General features: G+C 53.4%; 1 protein-coding gene across 1 annotated transcript; it reads right to left on the bottom strand.

Moving 5' to 3' along the window:
- Nucleotides 1-344: 344 nt before the first annotated feature.
- LOC123094832 (60S ribosomal protein L19-1-like) lies at nt 345-13,902 on the bottom strand. The gene is made up of 5 exons (XM_044516716.1): nt 13,730-13,902; nt 9,908-9,912; nt 2,198-2,320; nt 1,966-1,999; nt 345-573 (listed from the first exon to the last, which is right to left on the bottom strand). Exons 1-5 carry the CDS (start codon nt 13,834-13,836, stop codon nt 345-347), a joined length of 498 nt encoding a protein of 165 aa, XP_044372651.1. The 5' UTR covers nt 13,837-13,902.
- Nucleotides 13,903-15,960: the final 2,058 nt, after the last annotated feature.

Here is a 15,960-nt window from a genome sequence, read left to right as displayed (position 1 = left end):
GGTCAGTTTCGTCTCCCATTAGTAGGCAAATCATTGCAAGTTCTTGCATGACAAAATATGCTAGCATGCACGGTATGAAGAAACCAATGTACTAATGAAGAAATGAAACTGAAACCAAAATATTGATGCCATCAATGAGGAGATGAATGTCATCATTCACTAGCATTCGGTTTCATTTTCCACTAGCGCAAATATGTTAACTTCTTTCTTGTCATGCATGAACGTGCCACATGGGCCTATGGGATTTTCCTAGAAATTATTGGATATAACAGATGGTTTAAAACCCAATAATTCTAACACATCAGACCTGAGCAAGCCTCTCCTCCCTCCTGGCAATCTTTCTTTCACGGCTTAGCCTCAAACTGGTCAGAGAGCATCTTCTCTCTTGCCTTCTCAGCCTTTGACTTGTGAATGCTTTCCATAAGCACACGCTTATTCCTGAACATGTTACCCTTGACCTTCAAGTACATGTCATGGTACATGTGCTTGTCGATCTTCTTTGCTTCACGGTACTTGCGGAGCAGCCGCCTGAGCACGCGCATCCTCCTCATCCACAGAATCTTGGTGGGAAGCCTAGGGCGTGTTTGGTTCCCGTCGGCTACAGTACCCGCATTGCATACACTTTTTCACTCAGCCTGACTCTCGAAAAACAGCCTCATATGTGACATTTGCAACTTGTTTGGTTGCCTGCATATGGACTGCCTGCATCAGTGGATCAACTTTGGCATGTTGTTTGGTTGCATGCATTGTCTCGGCGCATACAACTACACGCTGTTTGGTTGCCCGCATGGGGTATGATTAAGAGCTAGCACTTGCACTTAGCACACAGGGTTAAGAGCTAGCAGAGGAAGGGGGAGAAGAAATGCAGTATGCACCCAACCAGGGCGACTACGGTGGATAGTGGACGTGGTGCCGTGTCCGACATGACGAGCATGGAGTTATGGACAAGCGACCCCGTCGGCGGCACGACGAGCGACACTGTCGGCGAACTAGTTGCGGTGCTCGCGCAAAGACAGTCGACAGAGGAGGAGAATGCAGTGCCCGCGCCATGGTATTGTTAGTGCAGTGGACGAGAGAGGAGGACGAGATGAGCGACACCGAAAATGACTCGAGTGTAGTAGAGCGAGAGAGAGGAGGCCAAGATGATCGATCCCTTCGGTGGTGCGGCGAACTGCAGTGTGCACGGAGGCAGAGGACACAAGAAGCAGTGTACGCGCCATTGCAGCGTCAGTGCAGTAGGAGGACGACATAGAGTAGGCCGAGATGAGCGACGCCGGAAACGACTCTAGTGTAGTAGGACGTGGGCAAGGAGATCAAGGGGAAGGGCTTCGGCATCGAGAGGGACGAATAGGAGGGCTTTGAGCAGAGGACAGAGGAGCTCGACATGGCGGTATCAGTGCAGTAGACTGCTGCTCAAAGAGAGATGAAGCTACGATCGTCGAAACCAAAATCTTACAACACGAATGTTGTGAGGAACTGCGAGATTAGGCTGCTGGTCAAAGGAAATTTGAAATGATCGATCGTGCGTGACGAATCTGACAAAATCCGTCCAGAATAGCTCCAAACGGGAAGACGGGATTAAGAACTTACAGCCGACGAAACTATGAACCGATTGCCTGAATGGAACCGTAGCATCGAGGTGCATCTTTTTCGTGTACAGCTTACCTCGAACCAAAGCACCGTTGTGTAAATCAGAGGGAGGAGATTAGATAGGAGCTTACTGAAGGTTGAAGAACTCATGTAATCACCTCGCATCCCTCCCGTCTCCACTTGTGCAAGGGCCTGCTGGCTTGTGCTCGTCTCGGCCTGGCTCGCGAGAAACTGCCGATTCCTGCGTTTCCAGCAAGCCAGCCTCTGGGCTGCTTTAAGAAGCGTGCAATGCAGACCCAATAGTGAAATCAGGCAACCAAACAGGCCTCTTGCTTCCCGCGCAGGCCTGGTTGGGTTTTATGCGGGCAACCAAACATGCCCCTAGCCTCCCTGGTACCCCTGTGCTTACCTGAAAAATAACAAAGACAAATATGCAGATTAAAAGTAATGGTATACTACAGTACAAATGGTCTTCACTATACTGATCATTAGCAATGATATACTCCCTCGATCCTAAAATAAGTGTCTCTCAACTTTGTAAAGTTGGCACTTATTTTGGGATGGAGGGAGTACTATAGTATAAAAGATGTTCATTATACTGATATACCATATCCAGAATGATGACCCTTCTGTTTTGCCTCATGGGCTCTGCGTGCACGGGACCTTGAGTGGATCTTTTGGGGCTTCTTGCTGATGAACCCGTCCTTAACCAACTTACGAATGTTCTGGCCTGCATATAACATTACATAACTGTCATTCGTCTTGCTCACGTACAGAAAACAGCTTAGCAAAACTATTCAGGATAAGGAACATATTTACAACCATAGAATCAAAAGTACTTAATTAGTTTGGCAAATCAAATTATTTAAACACTGAAATTCATGTAATACCCACTACAGGGTAACAACCAAACAAGCATCTTAGTTAGAATTACACAAGGGATGTGTCTGAGTAAAGTTCAACCTATACAGAAAGGTGAACAGTGCTTTTAGTAAAGTACAACCTGTTTGGAGCAGATGAACATTTATTCATGAGTACTCGCGACCAAGAATACCCAATACGATGCTAACCAAACACGATAGGGCATGGATCTCCACTACGAGAGTGTCGTGGAGGGGGGGGGTGACCCCCGGTATGCCCAAGACGGCGAAGCGACGCTTCAAAACATCGCCAGGGGAGTGCCTCCTGGCTGGCTGGAATCTGGCGGGTTGACTTTGGCCGGGTTGACCCTGGCTGGGTTGACCTTGGCCGGGTTGACCTGGCCGGGTTGAGCCCATCTGGGTTCTCCCTGGCCGGGTTCTGCTTGTCCAGGTTAAGCTGTCCGGGTTGAGGCCCGTCCGGGTTGAGCCCGTTCGGCTGGAATCTGGCCAAGTCAACTAAGACGTCCCGTCGGACCTGCGCAGACATGACGGCCATGCTCTAAAGTGGAGCACTGTAGATGAGCAACCAGCACTGTTCCTGCATCATGTGACACTTCACTACGCTCCAATAGTGATGCACTGTAGTCTGCATCATCATATGACATCCCAATAGTGTAGTGGGTGTGTGGGCCATCCCTTGTCCCTGGGCACTAGTATATAAAGTGACCCAGGGAAGGCCACACACACTCAGCCTCATTTGGCCACGCTCACACGTCCATCCATCCAGGGACTCACACACCACGCCACACTCATTCGGCCACTAGAGCATGCTTGCTTGCTTCGGCCACACACACACATACATGAGGTTAGTATTATATACTCCCTTCGTTCCTTGATATAAGGTGTATAGATTTTTGAGAAAAAACCTGAAATATAAGGTGTATTGTGTTGCACCACTCGTTTGGATAAATTTTTCAGGGATTTGATTACATCTTCTTATATTAGGCAATCTCCTCTATTTTCTCATGTCAATTAGTCAGGTGTAATATCGCCCAAAACTTGTGGAATTTTCCCTCCACGTGCGTTCTTTAATTTCCGTGCCAAAAACTATACACCCTATATTTAGGAATGGAGGGAGTAGCATTCATCCGGATATAGCTCTAGGAGCAACTCTGTACTGTTATATAAAAACCACACTCGGCAAGACTAGGGGTATTATCTCTCCGGAGAGCCCCGAACCTGGGTATATCTTGCGTCCCGCGCTCGTTCATGCCAACCTCGTCTCTGGAGCCCATCAGTGCCCTCGAGCCTTCTCCTCTCTTTAGCCATCCCATGGCATCTGCCGTGCGCCCACCACGACAGTTGGCGCCCACCGTGGGGCAGCTCGAGGTCCTAGCCGGAAGCACATTCCAGACGTGGCTCCCCTCCGACTCCGACGAGACCGTCAAGCTGCCACATGACCGCGGCGTCGCGCCATTACTCCGGTAGCGCTCGGGGGCTCGACATCAACACGCCTCCGAGGCGACCGCACGGGACGGCGCGTCCCCGTAGTCAGCCTCGCCATTTTCTTCATCATCAGCGCGGCGTCGCCGTCGTCTCTCCGGTAGCGCTCGGGGCTCGACATCGACACGCCCCCAAGGCGACCGCGCGGGGCGGCGCGCTCTGCTGTCGGCCCCGGCCTCTTCGTCACCACTGCCGCAGCGTCGGTGTCGTCTCTCCACCCGCGCTCGGGTGCTCGGCATCGACACGCGCCCGAGGCGACCCCGCGGGGGGCGGGGGGGGGGGGGGGGTTGTCCTCGTCGTCGGCCTCGCCCTCTTGGTCACCTTCGCAGCAACACCAGCCGTTTGTCGCGGCTCCGCGTCGCTCCGTCGCCGCCTTCCTCGTGCACGCCACTTGCCTTGTCGCCCGTTTCGCGCTCTCCTCCTTGGACTTCGCCGCCATCTGCTGCAGCTGCCCCTGCCCACTTACACGCTAGCTCGTACGCTATCCATGCACCAGCCACAAGCAAGCCATACAGTGATCATACACAAATTGGATGATGCCCGTATAATGCTTGTACATGAGTCAGACCATGGTTATGCACTACTCGGATGAACCCCGTACACAAGCCAGACATTGGCTTTACACTGCATATCTGCTCGCCTCTGCTCTTCTCTGCCCATGCGGGCGCGCCACCGTGTTGCCTCGCCTGCGCTCCGCTTCGCCCGCCCCTGCACGCTGCTTCGCCTGCGTCACCCCGCTCAGCCGCTGCTCCTCTCTCGCGTCCGGCTCGTCGCCACTGTCGGGTCCGGCTCCGCCTATCCTCCTGTCCGCACCACCTGCTCCACCCACCGCACGCGCGCGCAGTCTCGCCGCGCCTGACGCCGGTTGGCCGGGTCGCTGCTCCGCGCGTTGGCTCCGCCCGCCCGCCGCCTTGCCTGGGTCCCGGTCTCCCGCACGCCGGCTGACCGGCTCGCCGCCTCCCGCGCCGGGTCCCGCTCCTCCCGCATCGCCGCCTCCGTCCACCGCGTCGCCTCCTCCAACTAGCTCCGCCTCTGCTGGGCTGCACCATCTTCCCGCGCGTCCTCGCCTGCGTCACTGCTGCTCGGGACACCCTGCTTCAGGCCATGCCCGACTCCTCTCGTCCGCTCCCATCATGCTGCCGCGTTCGGCTGTAGGCCTCCTCCACCAGCACATGGCCTCGCCGCGTTGCGCCGCTCAGCTCCACGCTCCACGGCCTCCCGCTGGCCGCCGCATGCCTGCTTGCCGGATTCGCCCGCTCGCCGCCTTGCCTGCATCTCGGATGGCCGGACTCACCCCCTCCGACCTCCGGGTCAGGTGGCCGCTCCGTCCGGCTCCCCTGCCATGTGGCCTCGCGCCTGTCCCGCTGCTGCCTCCCCCCGCTTCGGTCTCCTCCCCGCGCTGACTCCGCCCGGCCCCGGCCGGCTCTGGGTCGCATGCGACGTTGGCCAGCTCGCGCCCTCTACGCCACCCGGCCGACCCTGCTCCGCCCCCGGCCCGCGCTGGCTAACTTCCCCGTGCTGGCCGGCACTGCCCTCCTCCCGGGCCGGCTCGCGCCCTACCCGGCCGTTGTCGGCTCCTCCCCTTCGCGTGCCACCAGCTGGCCCGCTCGCCGCCGCCCGCGAGTCCCCCTGCTTTGGCTAGCTGCATCCCGCCCTGAAGAAAGAACAGAGAAAAAAAGTATCCAAGCTGGCTAAAAAAATGCTGCCGGATAGAAAAAGAAAAAAGATCATGAGCTATACCCGCGTGGCCTATTGGCCTGCCCGCTTACTTCGACATCGGGCCGGCTGGAGAGCTCGCCCGACGATCCTGCCCGCCTCGACGCCTGGCTTGCTGTGCCTACCCGGCCCGGCGGCTCATCCGCCTCGACGCTTGGCCGGTCGGGCCTGACCGGCCGGGACCCCCCTTCGAGCACCCGGAGGCTCGAAGGCTACCCCAGTGGGTGCGCCGGCGCGCTCCGCGAGCACCAAACCGCGCCGGCTATCTTCGACAACCTCCACCTCGTCTATACAAAAATCAATGTGAGCTCCTCACCCGCATACTTCTGTGCCACGCGCAAACACGGATAATCCTGAGTGACACTCGGGGACCACCTCCGCTTCTTTACAGTTGCACTACTGTTCACCCCGGCGCCAGCTAGTCTCGGCCCAGAGGCTGGCCGCTCGGCCCCATACGTTCATTCCTGTAGACGGCTTAGTCGCGCATACGGTACCGAAGGCCCACTCTCAGCCATAGACCACCACGCGGCTGTCCGGCTAAATGGGAGCAAAAGCTTGAGGTCACCCCACGCGTGAAGACGTCCAGGAGAAGACGGCTTGGGCAACCCGGTCGTTTCCTTTATGAGTATCTACTCTGTCGAATTTGCTCCTGTAGTCCAAGTATTGTATGCTCCACTCTGCGGCCTGTTAGACTATGTATAGCTTCTGTACCTATGTACGTATATGGTACATATTGTAACACAACCATTATATATAATGAGATAAGCCACCCCTAGAGGGTTGTGCTGGTTCCCCAAAACTTATTGTCTTACATGGTATCACGCTAGATTACGATCGCTTCCGCTTCTAAACCCTAATACCCGCACCGCCGCCGCAGCCGCCGCCGCCTTCACCGCCGCCGCCGCGCCACCGATCGCGCTGCCGCCATGTCGAGCGCCGCCACCACCGGTTCCACTGCTGCGGGCTTCCTCCCGGCCTCTCTTGCGGCTCTGCTCAACCTCCCGCTCGATGCCGTCTCTGTTCCGGCTCCGATCGGGACAAGGAGCATCGGCTCCGTCTTCTCCACGCCGCCGGCGCCCTCGCTTGGGCGTGACCTCATGGTCCACACCGCGGCGCCGCCATCCGCTGCGGACTCCGCAGGCGTCGTCCCGCCGCTCCTGCCGCAAGCGGATCACACTGCCCCGCTGGCGGGGTTGGCGGCGTCCGCCCCGGCCGCGGGCCTTGCGGCGTCCGCCCTGGCTGCGGTCCCGCCTCCTCCCGCATCGGCTTCGGTGCCTCCGGCTGCCTCCATGGTGTTTGCACCCCAGGCAGCCTCCTCGATGGGATTATCTTCGCCGCCGCCGTTTCACTTCGGTCATCTCATCACCATCAAGCTCTCCGCCGACAACTACATCTTCTGGCGTGCGCAGGTTCTCCCGCTCTTGGGGAGTCACTACCTGCTAGGCTACGTCGACGGATCGCTTCCCTGCCCACCCGCGCTGGTAGACAGCGTGCACGGTCCGGTCTACAATCCGGCCCATCGCGTCTGGACGGGGCAGGACCAGGCGAACCTCTCCTCCATCCAGGGGTCGCTCTCGCCGGCAGTTGCCGGCCTTGTTGTCTTCGCGAAGACGTCTCATGAGGCCTGGACCATCCTTGAGCGCACCTTTGCAGCGCAGTCCCAGGCTCGTGTCTCTGCACTCCATCGTCAGCTTGGAGAGTGTCAGAAGCTTGACTCCACTGCCACTGAGTTCTACAACAATGTCAAGGGCCTCGCTGACACATTGGCCTCCATTGGACAGCCCCTCACCGACTCCGAGTTCAACTTGTTTATTGTCAATGGTCTTGATGAGGAGTATGATGCCTTAGTCGAGATCATCAACGAGCGGGGCAACTCGACACCCATGCTGGTACACGAGGTTTTCTCTCGGCTCCTTCTCACTGAGCAACGGGTCGAGACTCGCCGCACCAGGGGCACTGGCTCCCTCTCGGCCAACGCCGCCACCAAGGGTGGCCGCTCTTCTTCATCACCCCGGTCTCCCTTGGGGCTGCCACCGTCGCCCGCCTCGGCCCCCCACCTACTGCGACCTTACCGGGGGCTGGCGGTCCACGTGTGTGTCAGCTTTGTGGCCGCGATGGGCACTGGGCCTCCAAGTGTCATAAGCGCTTCCAGCGAAGCTTCCTTGGTCTTGGCAATGACGGCAAAGATACACGCAACAATGCCCGTCAGGTCGCCATGGCTGATCGTCCCGCGCCGCAGAAGCAACAGGGACACACTCAGTCCTACTCCATCGATCCACACTGGTACATGGACTCTGGGGCGACAGAGCATCTAACCAGCGAGATGGGGAAGCTTCACACTCGTGAACCCTATCATGGCTCCGACAAGATCCACACCGCCAATGGAGCAGGTATGCACATCTCTCATATTGGTCAAGCATCTCTTCTCACTAGACATGCCAATAGGAGTCTTCAGCTTCGCAATGTTCTTCGAGTTCCATCTGTGACCCGTAATCTTCTTTCAGTTCCTAAACTCACACGTGATAATAATGTGCTTTGTGAATTTCACCCTTTTGATCTTTTTATTAAGGATCGGGGCACGAGGGACATTCTTCTTAGTGGGCGGTTGTGCCAGGGCCTCTACCGTCTGGAGCATCCTGGTGTCGCTCGTGTTTTCAGTGGAGTTCGGGTCTCTCCGTCACAGTGGCATGCTCGTCTTGGTCACCCGGCCACACCTATTGTCCGTCATATTTTGCGTCGTCATGAGCTTCCTAGTTTGTCTAGTCATAAAGATGTAGCAGTGTGTGATGCTTGTCAGCAGGGGAAGAGTCATCAACTTCCTTTTTCGGAGTCCAGTCGTGAGGTGAAACATCCTTTAGAACTTGTGTTTTCAGATGTATGGGGTCCTGCTCAGACTTCTGTCAGTGGTCATAATTACTATATCAGTTTCATTGATGCTTATAGTCGCTTTACCTGGCTTTACCTTATTAAACGCAAATCTGATGTGTTTGATATTTTTGTTCAGTTTCAAAAACATGTTGAACGTCTTCTCAAGCACAAAATTGTTCATGTCCAGTCAGACTGGGGGGGCGAGTATCGCAACCTCAACTCTTTCTTTCAGTCGCTTGGGATAGCTCATCGTTTAGCATGTCCACATACACATCAGCAGAATGGTTCAGTCAAACGTAAGCATCGTCATATTGTTGAAGCTGGTCTTACTCTTTTGGCCCATGCATCTGTTCCGTTTCGGTTTTGGAGTGATGCTTTCACCACTGCATGCTTTCTCATCAACCGTACTCCTACTCGTGTTTTAAACATGAAGACTCCCATTGTGGTTCTCCTTAATGAACAACCTGATTATACCTTTCTCAAGGTATTTGGGTGTGCTTGCTGGCCGCATCTTCGTCCATATAACAAGCGCAAGCTTGAGTTTCGTTCTAAGAAGTGTGTTTTTCTTGGCTATAGCTCTCTTCATAAAGGTTACAAATGTCTTCATGTTCCCACTAATCGTGTCTATATATCTCAGGACGTCGTGTTTGTTGAGCATGTTTTCCCTTTGCCAACCTTCCTGTGTCCACTGTCGAACCACCATCCCTGCATTCATCTTCTGTTGCTTCTGACCAATTTGATGATGTTGCATACTCTCCTTTGCTGTTATTTAACCATGGTGCAGGAACCGGACGTGGAGCTCGTTTGGAGCTGTTGGAGGATTCACCATCATCATCGTCGTCTTCTGGTGGGCACGTCGATCGCCCTATGTTGCATGGCATCGATTCGCGTGCCCATGCATGGTCACCCGACGAGCCCGTCGCGCCGAGCATCTCCACTGCTCGGTCCGTTTCGCCAGCGGCCGCCGAGTCGCCCGCGGCTCGGCCCGTCACGCCGTCTTCGCCTGCGGCTCGGCCCGTCACGCCGTCTTCGCCCGCGGCTCGGGTCCTCACGTCGCCTTCATCAGCGGATCGGCCCGCGACACCGGCCGCGCCACGGCCCACTATGCCGAGCTCGCCATCGGCCCGGTCTGTGATACCGGAGTCGCCAGCTGCTTCGTCTGCTCTGCCGGTTTCGCCGGTGGGTCGGCCTTCTTCGCCAACCGAGTCCGAGGCTACCGTGACTGGCTCCTCGTCACCGGCTGACTTGTCAACGTCGTCGTCCTCCAGCCCGTTGCAGGCTGCTCCGTCGACCTCGGTGGTTCCTGTGTCCCGACCACATACACGCAGTCGCAGTGGCATTTTCAAACCTAAGGAACGTAAGGATGGTACGGTTGCTTGGTTGGCTGCTTGTTTGGCTGCTGCTGTTGCGGATCCATCTTCTGAGCCTCGCTCATATCAGGCTGCCCTGCGCATTCCACATTGGCGAGAGGCTATGGAGCAGGAGTTTCATGCTCTTCTTCGTAACAAGACATGGACTCTCGTTCCTCCACCACCACGGGTAAATGTTATTGACTCAAAATGGGTATTCAAAGTGAAGAAGCATTCGGATGGATCTATTGAGCGTTACAAAGCGCGACTTGTTGCTCGCGGTTTTCAGCAGCGTCATGGTCTTGACTATGAGGACACCTTCAGTCCTGTCGTCAAGCCTACCACTATTCGGCTTCTTCTCTCCATTGCTGTTTCTCGTGGTTGGTCACTTCGTCAACTTGATGTGCAGAATGCTTTTCTACATGGATTTTTGGAGGAAGAGGTTTATATGAAATAGCCGCCTGGTTTCTCTGATCCTGATCGTCCTGACTATATCTGTCATCTTTCCAAAGCACTATATGGTTTGAAGCAAGCTTCTCGTGCCTGGCATGCCCGCCTTGCCTCTGCCCTTCGTGCTCATGGGTTTGTGCCGTCTACTGCTGACACTTCGTTATTTCTTCTACAGAAGCCAGAAGTCACTATATATCTTTTGGTATATGTTGATGATATTATCCTTGTCAGCTCTTCTCAGTATGCTGCTGATGCTCTTGTCTGCTCTCTTGGTGCTGATTTTGCGGTCAAAGATCTTGGGAAGCTTCACTACTTTCTTGGAGTTGAGGTCACTTCTCGTGCTACTGGTCTTGTCCTTACGCAGAAGAAGTACTCCTTGGAGTTGTTACAGAGAGCTGGCATGCTGAAGTGCAAACCGACCACCACACCCATGTCGTCTACCGACAAGATAACAGCTGTTGATGGTGAGCTTTTGTCTCCTACGGATGCCACAGAGTACAGGAGCATTGTTGGTGGACTTCAGTACTTGACGATCACGAGACCAGATATCTCTTATGCTGTTAACAGGGTTTGTCAGTATCTTTAGGCTCCCAGAGATACTCATTGGGCTGCTGTTAAACGCATTCTTCGTTATGTTCAGTTCACCCTGACATTTGGTATGCATATTCGGCCGACTTCCTTTCGGGTCCTTTCGGCCTTCTCTGATGCAGATTGGGCTGGTAGCCCAGATGACAGGCGATCCACGGGGGGTTATGCAGTATTCTTTGGCTCTAATTTGATCGCCTGGAGTGCTCGGAAACAGGCTACTGTGTCACGTAGCAGTACTGAAGCTGAGTACAAGGCTGTGGCTAATGCTACTGCAGAGATTATTTGGGTGCAGTCTTTGCTTCAGGAGTTGGGTTTGTCTCAACCACAGCCTCCTATTCTTTGGTGTGATAACATCGGTGCTACATACCTTTCTGCAAATCCAGTATTTCATGCCCGAATGAAACACATTGAAGTTGACTATCACTTTGTATGGGAACGTGTATCACAGAAGCAACTCCAGATCAAGTTTATCTCATCTAAGGATCAACTTGCAGACATCTTCACTAAGCCTTTACCGCTGCCACAGTTTGAGGCTTGTAGGCGCAATCTTACCCTTCTCAGTTCTTTAGAAAGTGGCTAAGATTGAGGGAGGGTGTTAGACTATGTATAGCTTCTGTACCTATGTACGTATATGGTACATATTGTAACACAACCATTATATATAATGAGATAAGCCACCCCTAGAGGGTTGTGCTGGTTCCTCAAAACTTATTGTCTTACACGGCCACTCTTCGTAACAGCTACAGACCAGCTCCGGGTTGTCTAGCTAACAAGAGGCAAAACCAAAGGGCGGAGGGGACATGAAAAAGAATGAAGGGGGCTCGGACGAAACCGAGTCATCATCCTCTGCATAAAACTAGCACCACTAAAAGCAAATATTTAATATACCTGCGCAGACTAACCATGTCTTTCGCATTAACATCTCTGTGAGGAACCCCCTCCTCGCTTGGAGGCTCGGAGGCTGCATGTAGGTTGCAGGCCCGACGCCGGCTACAACCGGCATTTCTGACGCCACCATCCGCTTCAACAACAGCAAAGACCCTCCGCCCAACTTTTCCAAGTTGCCCGGAGGCTCGGAGGCTACACCCAGTGGGTGCGCTCGCGCGCCCCCACTCAGTCGATGGACTCCACGTCCCCATCCAGCAGGGCCCCGCGCCCTCCAGCCGGCGGACTCCGTGTCTGCGCCCGGCGCCCTAGACGTCACTGTCGGCTTCCTCATCAACAACAGCGATGACCCTCCACCCAACTTTTACAAGTTGGCCGGAGGCTACACCCAGTGGGTTCGCTCGCGCGCCCCCACTAAGTCGGCGGACTCCGCGTCCCCATCCGGCAGGGCCCCGCGCCCTCCAGTCGGCGGACTTCGTGTCCACGCCCGGCACCCTCGACGTCACCGTCGGCTTCATCATCAACAACAAGACCCTCCGCCCAACTTTTCCATGTTGCCTGGAGGCTCGGAGGCTACACCCAGTGGGTGCGCTTGCGCGCCCCCACTCGAAACACGCCACGCCTGTTGCACGCCCGCCGCCGGCTGCAACCTGCATCTTCGACACCATCTACTACATCGACACCCGCTAAAACCCTCCACACAACTTCTCCAAGTTGCCCGGAAGCTCGGAGGCTACTGTCGTGGGGATGACCCCTGAGTATGCCCAAGACGGCGAAGCGACACTTCAAAACATCGCCAGGGGAGTGCCCCCTGGCTGGCTGGAACTTGGCTGGCTGGAATCATGCGGTTTGACTTTGGCCGGGTTGACCCTGGCCGAGTTGACCTGTCCGGGTTGACCTGTCCGCGTTGACCTTGGCTGGGTTGATCTGTCCGGGTTGACCCTGGTCGGGTTGACCTTGGCCGGGTTGACCCTAGCCGAGTTGACCTTGGCCGGGTTGACCTGTCTGGGTTGACCTCGGCCGGGTTGACCCTGTCCGGGTTGAGCTGTCCCGTTTGATCCCCGTCCAGGTTGAGCCCGTCCGGCTGGAATCTGGCCAAGTCAACTAAGACGGACTTGCGCAGACATGACGGCCATGCTCTAAAGTGGAGCACTGTAGATGAGCAGTCAGCACTGTTCCTGCATCCTGTGACACTTCACTGCGCTCCAATAGTGATGCACTGTAGCATGCATCATCGTATGACAACTCAGTAGTATAGTGGGTGTGTGGGCCACCCCTTGTCCCTGGGCACTAGTATATAAAGTGACCCAGGAGAGGCCACACACTCAGCCTCATTTGGCCACGCTCACACGTCCATCCATCCAGGGACTCACACACCACGCCACACTCATTCGGCCACTAGAGCATGCTTGCTCGCTTCGGCCACACACACATACATGAGGCTAGTATCATATAGCATTCATCAGGATACAGCTCCAGGAGCAACTCTGTACTGTTACATATAAACCACACTCGGCAGGACTAGGGGTATTATCTCTCCAGAAAGCCCCGAACCTGGGTATGTCTTGCGTCCGGCGCTCGCTCATGCCAACCTCGCCCCTGGAGCCCACCAGTACCCTCGAGCCTCCTCTTCTCTTTAGCCATCCCATGGCATCTGTCGTGCACCCACCACGACAGAGAGGCAAGACCATGTATAGGCTACATACTACGGATTTCATCATTCTAAAAAATATGTATTAAAAACTAATCGAAGTGTTCCTATATAGGTCTAATGTTTCACACCGCAAAAGCATTCATGATTCGATGCCTAATTAATCGAAGACAATCCAAACGGCTCCAACTCGATGCCACATATCATCACCACAACTAAACCACCGATCAAAAGCCACCAAACTCGTCATGCTACCACAACAAGAGAACTTGTCCATGGAGATCTCGTTGACCTCATTGGGGTCGAGCCAGGCCTTGCCCTTGCCGCACTTGAGCATGCTCGAGGCGAGCCGCTTCTGCAGCTTCAGGGAAACCATCTCCGCCGCCGCCTCTCGGCTTCCTCTTCTCTCCTCCCTCCCCTACCTGTGGTGTGTGGCTATGGTGGAGGCGCAGGGGGTGCAAGGGTTTGCGGGAGGGGCGGCGCGGGCGGCTTTTATAGCTCGGTAGCTTAGGGTTTCCTTGCGCCTTCCTGGGCCTTCACTTTTCTTTTTCTATCTCGGTTTGCTGGCCCATATAGCAGAAGCGTGTAGCTGGTCCGATGACATGCGGTGAGTTATTTTATTTATTTATTTACCTTTTGCCTAAAAAAAGGTATTCGGAGAAGGGCATTTTGGTAGTTGGGAGCATATGCTCCTGGTTTATTAAAATGTGTTTTAAACATATTTAGAAATATCACAAAATTAAGACAACAAATTTCACGCGTACATCTTGACATTCTACGTGCTCACAAAGTCGTTTCTCGAAAAACTGGTAACTTTTATGCCGCATGTGAAAATGACAAAATTCAGTGTTAAAAAGAACTTTCATGAGACATTTTTTCCTTTTACACAAGCCACAAAAATATCAATTTTCTGTAAAACTTGGCATGTGGACATAGAATATCGAGATGTATGCATCCAATTTTTGTTCGGAACCTTCTGAAATTTTGAAATGTTTTTTTCCGATAGCAGCAGCATATGCTTCCATGTGCCAAAGTAAATTTCTGAGATAAAGACAACCAAACGCCATTTCCTCAAGAGCAGGGATTATACAAAATCGCGTGTAAGTGGCTGATTATAATGCTGCGTTTGATCGATGTCGTTCCTGGTTGATCTAATGGCCCATATTCCAAGTTTGCATTAGTTGTTGTTTTCACCCAATACTTTTTTTTAGGGAAATGTTATATTTCATCTGAAAGAATTGATACATCATTTCATAAAGCATCAACCAGAAAACATGGAGGCTCGTAATTCCATGCAAGGTTCGCGAGCCACTTTGCTAGCTGGTTCCGATAGCAGCAGCATATGCTTCCCTGTGCCAAAGTAAATTTCTGAGATAAAGACAACCAAACACCATTTCCTCAAGAGCAGGGATTATACAAAATCGCGTGTAAGTGGCTGATTATAATGCTGCGTTTGATCGATGTCGTTCCTGGTTGATCTAATGGCCCATATTCCAAGTTTGCATTAGTTGTTGTTTTCACCCGATACTTTTTTTTAGGGGAATGTTATATTTCATCTGAAAGAATTGATACATCATTTCATAAAGCATCAACCAGAAAACATGGAGGCTCGTAATTCCATGCAAGGTTCGCGAGCCACTTTGCTAACTGGTACATATGCCACCATATTGGTTTTCCTAGGACAATGATTAAACTTCACCGAGTTGAAGTTACGACATAAAAAGGTACACTCCTCAAAAATTGTTGCTGCCAGACTAAGGAAGTTTTCGCCACTCTACATCACCTCAATGACTCCCATGCAGTCAGCTTCAACCACAAGATTGTGGCATCCGATGTTACCTGCCAAAATGTGGCTATCTCGAAGTCCTCTGGCCAACGGTATGTGACTGCATGAGGCAGCCAGGAAAGTGTCATTTGCGTCGCGAAGAATTGCTTAGGATCCTCCTGATCCACTGTCTGAATCAAACGCGACGTTCATGTTTAATTGAACACATCCTTATGGTGGCTTTACCCATCCATTATGCTGAATACGACCACCATCCTTCCTCTTTGCTCTTGAGAATTTTTTTGCCAACGTGGATATTGCCCGGGCTGATCTGCCTAGCTCAAGAAGCTACTCGCCGCGAGTCAGTTGACGACGTTCCCACCACACATACCACACCGGTGCGTATCTGTCCACATCCAAAAGCAATAGTACTCGGAGTTAAAAATAGAGCTAATATCATCAGGAGTCATAAAACTTGCTATGCATGTTCAGTTTAGTGCCAAAACTTTGAAAATACGGATTTGTGGTCACTCAACTTGCATTATCGTGCAAATACGGTCACAAAGTATGACGTCACACTAGCGCCTCCAGCACCAATAGTCACTGCCAGCGGGGCCATGCACGCATGTCATGCCACACAAGCGGCGGATACGCCCGCATATGCACTTTGTGACCGTATTTGCACGATAATGCAAGTTGAGTGACCACAAATCCGTATTTTCAAAGTTTTGGCAC

Source organism: Triticum aestivum, chromosome 4B, assembly GCF_018294505.1.
Source record: "Triticum aestivum cultivar Chinese Spring chromosome 4B, IWGSC CS RefSeq v2.1, whole genome shotgun sequence".
Classification (NCBI taxonomy): Eukaryota; Viridiplantae; Streptophyta; class Magnoliopsida; order Poales; family Poaceae; genus Triticum; species Triticum aestivum.
Note: the sequence above shows the minus strand (reverse complement) of the source record. Positions and strands in the feature narration are given on the sequence as shown.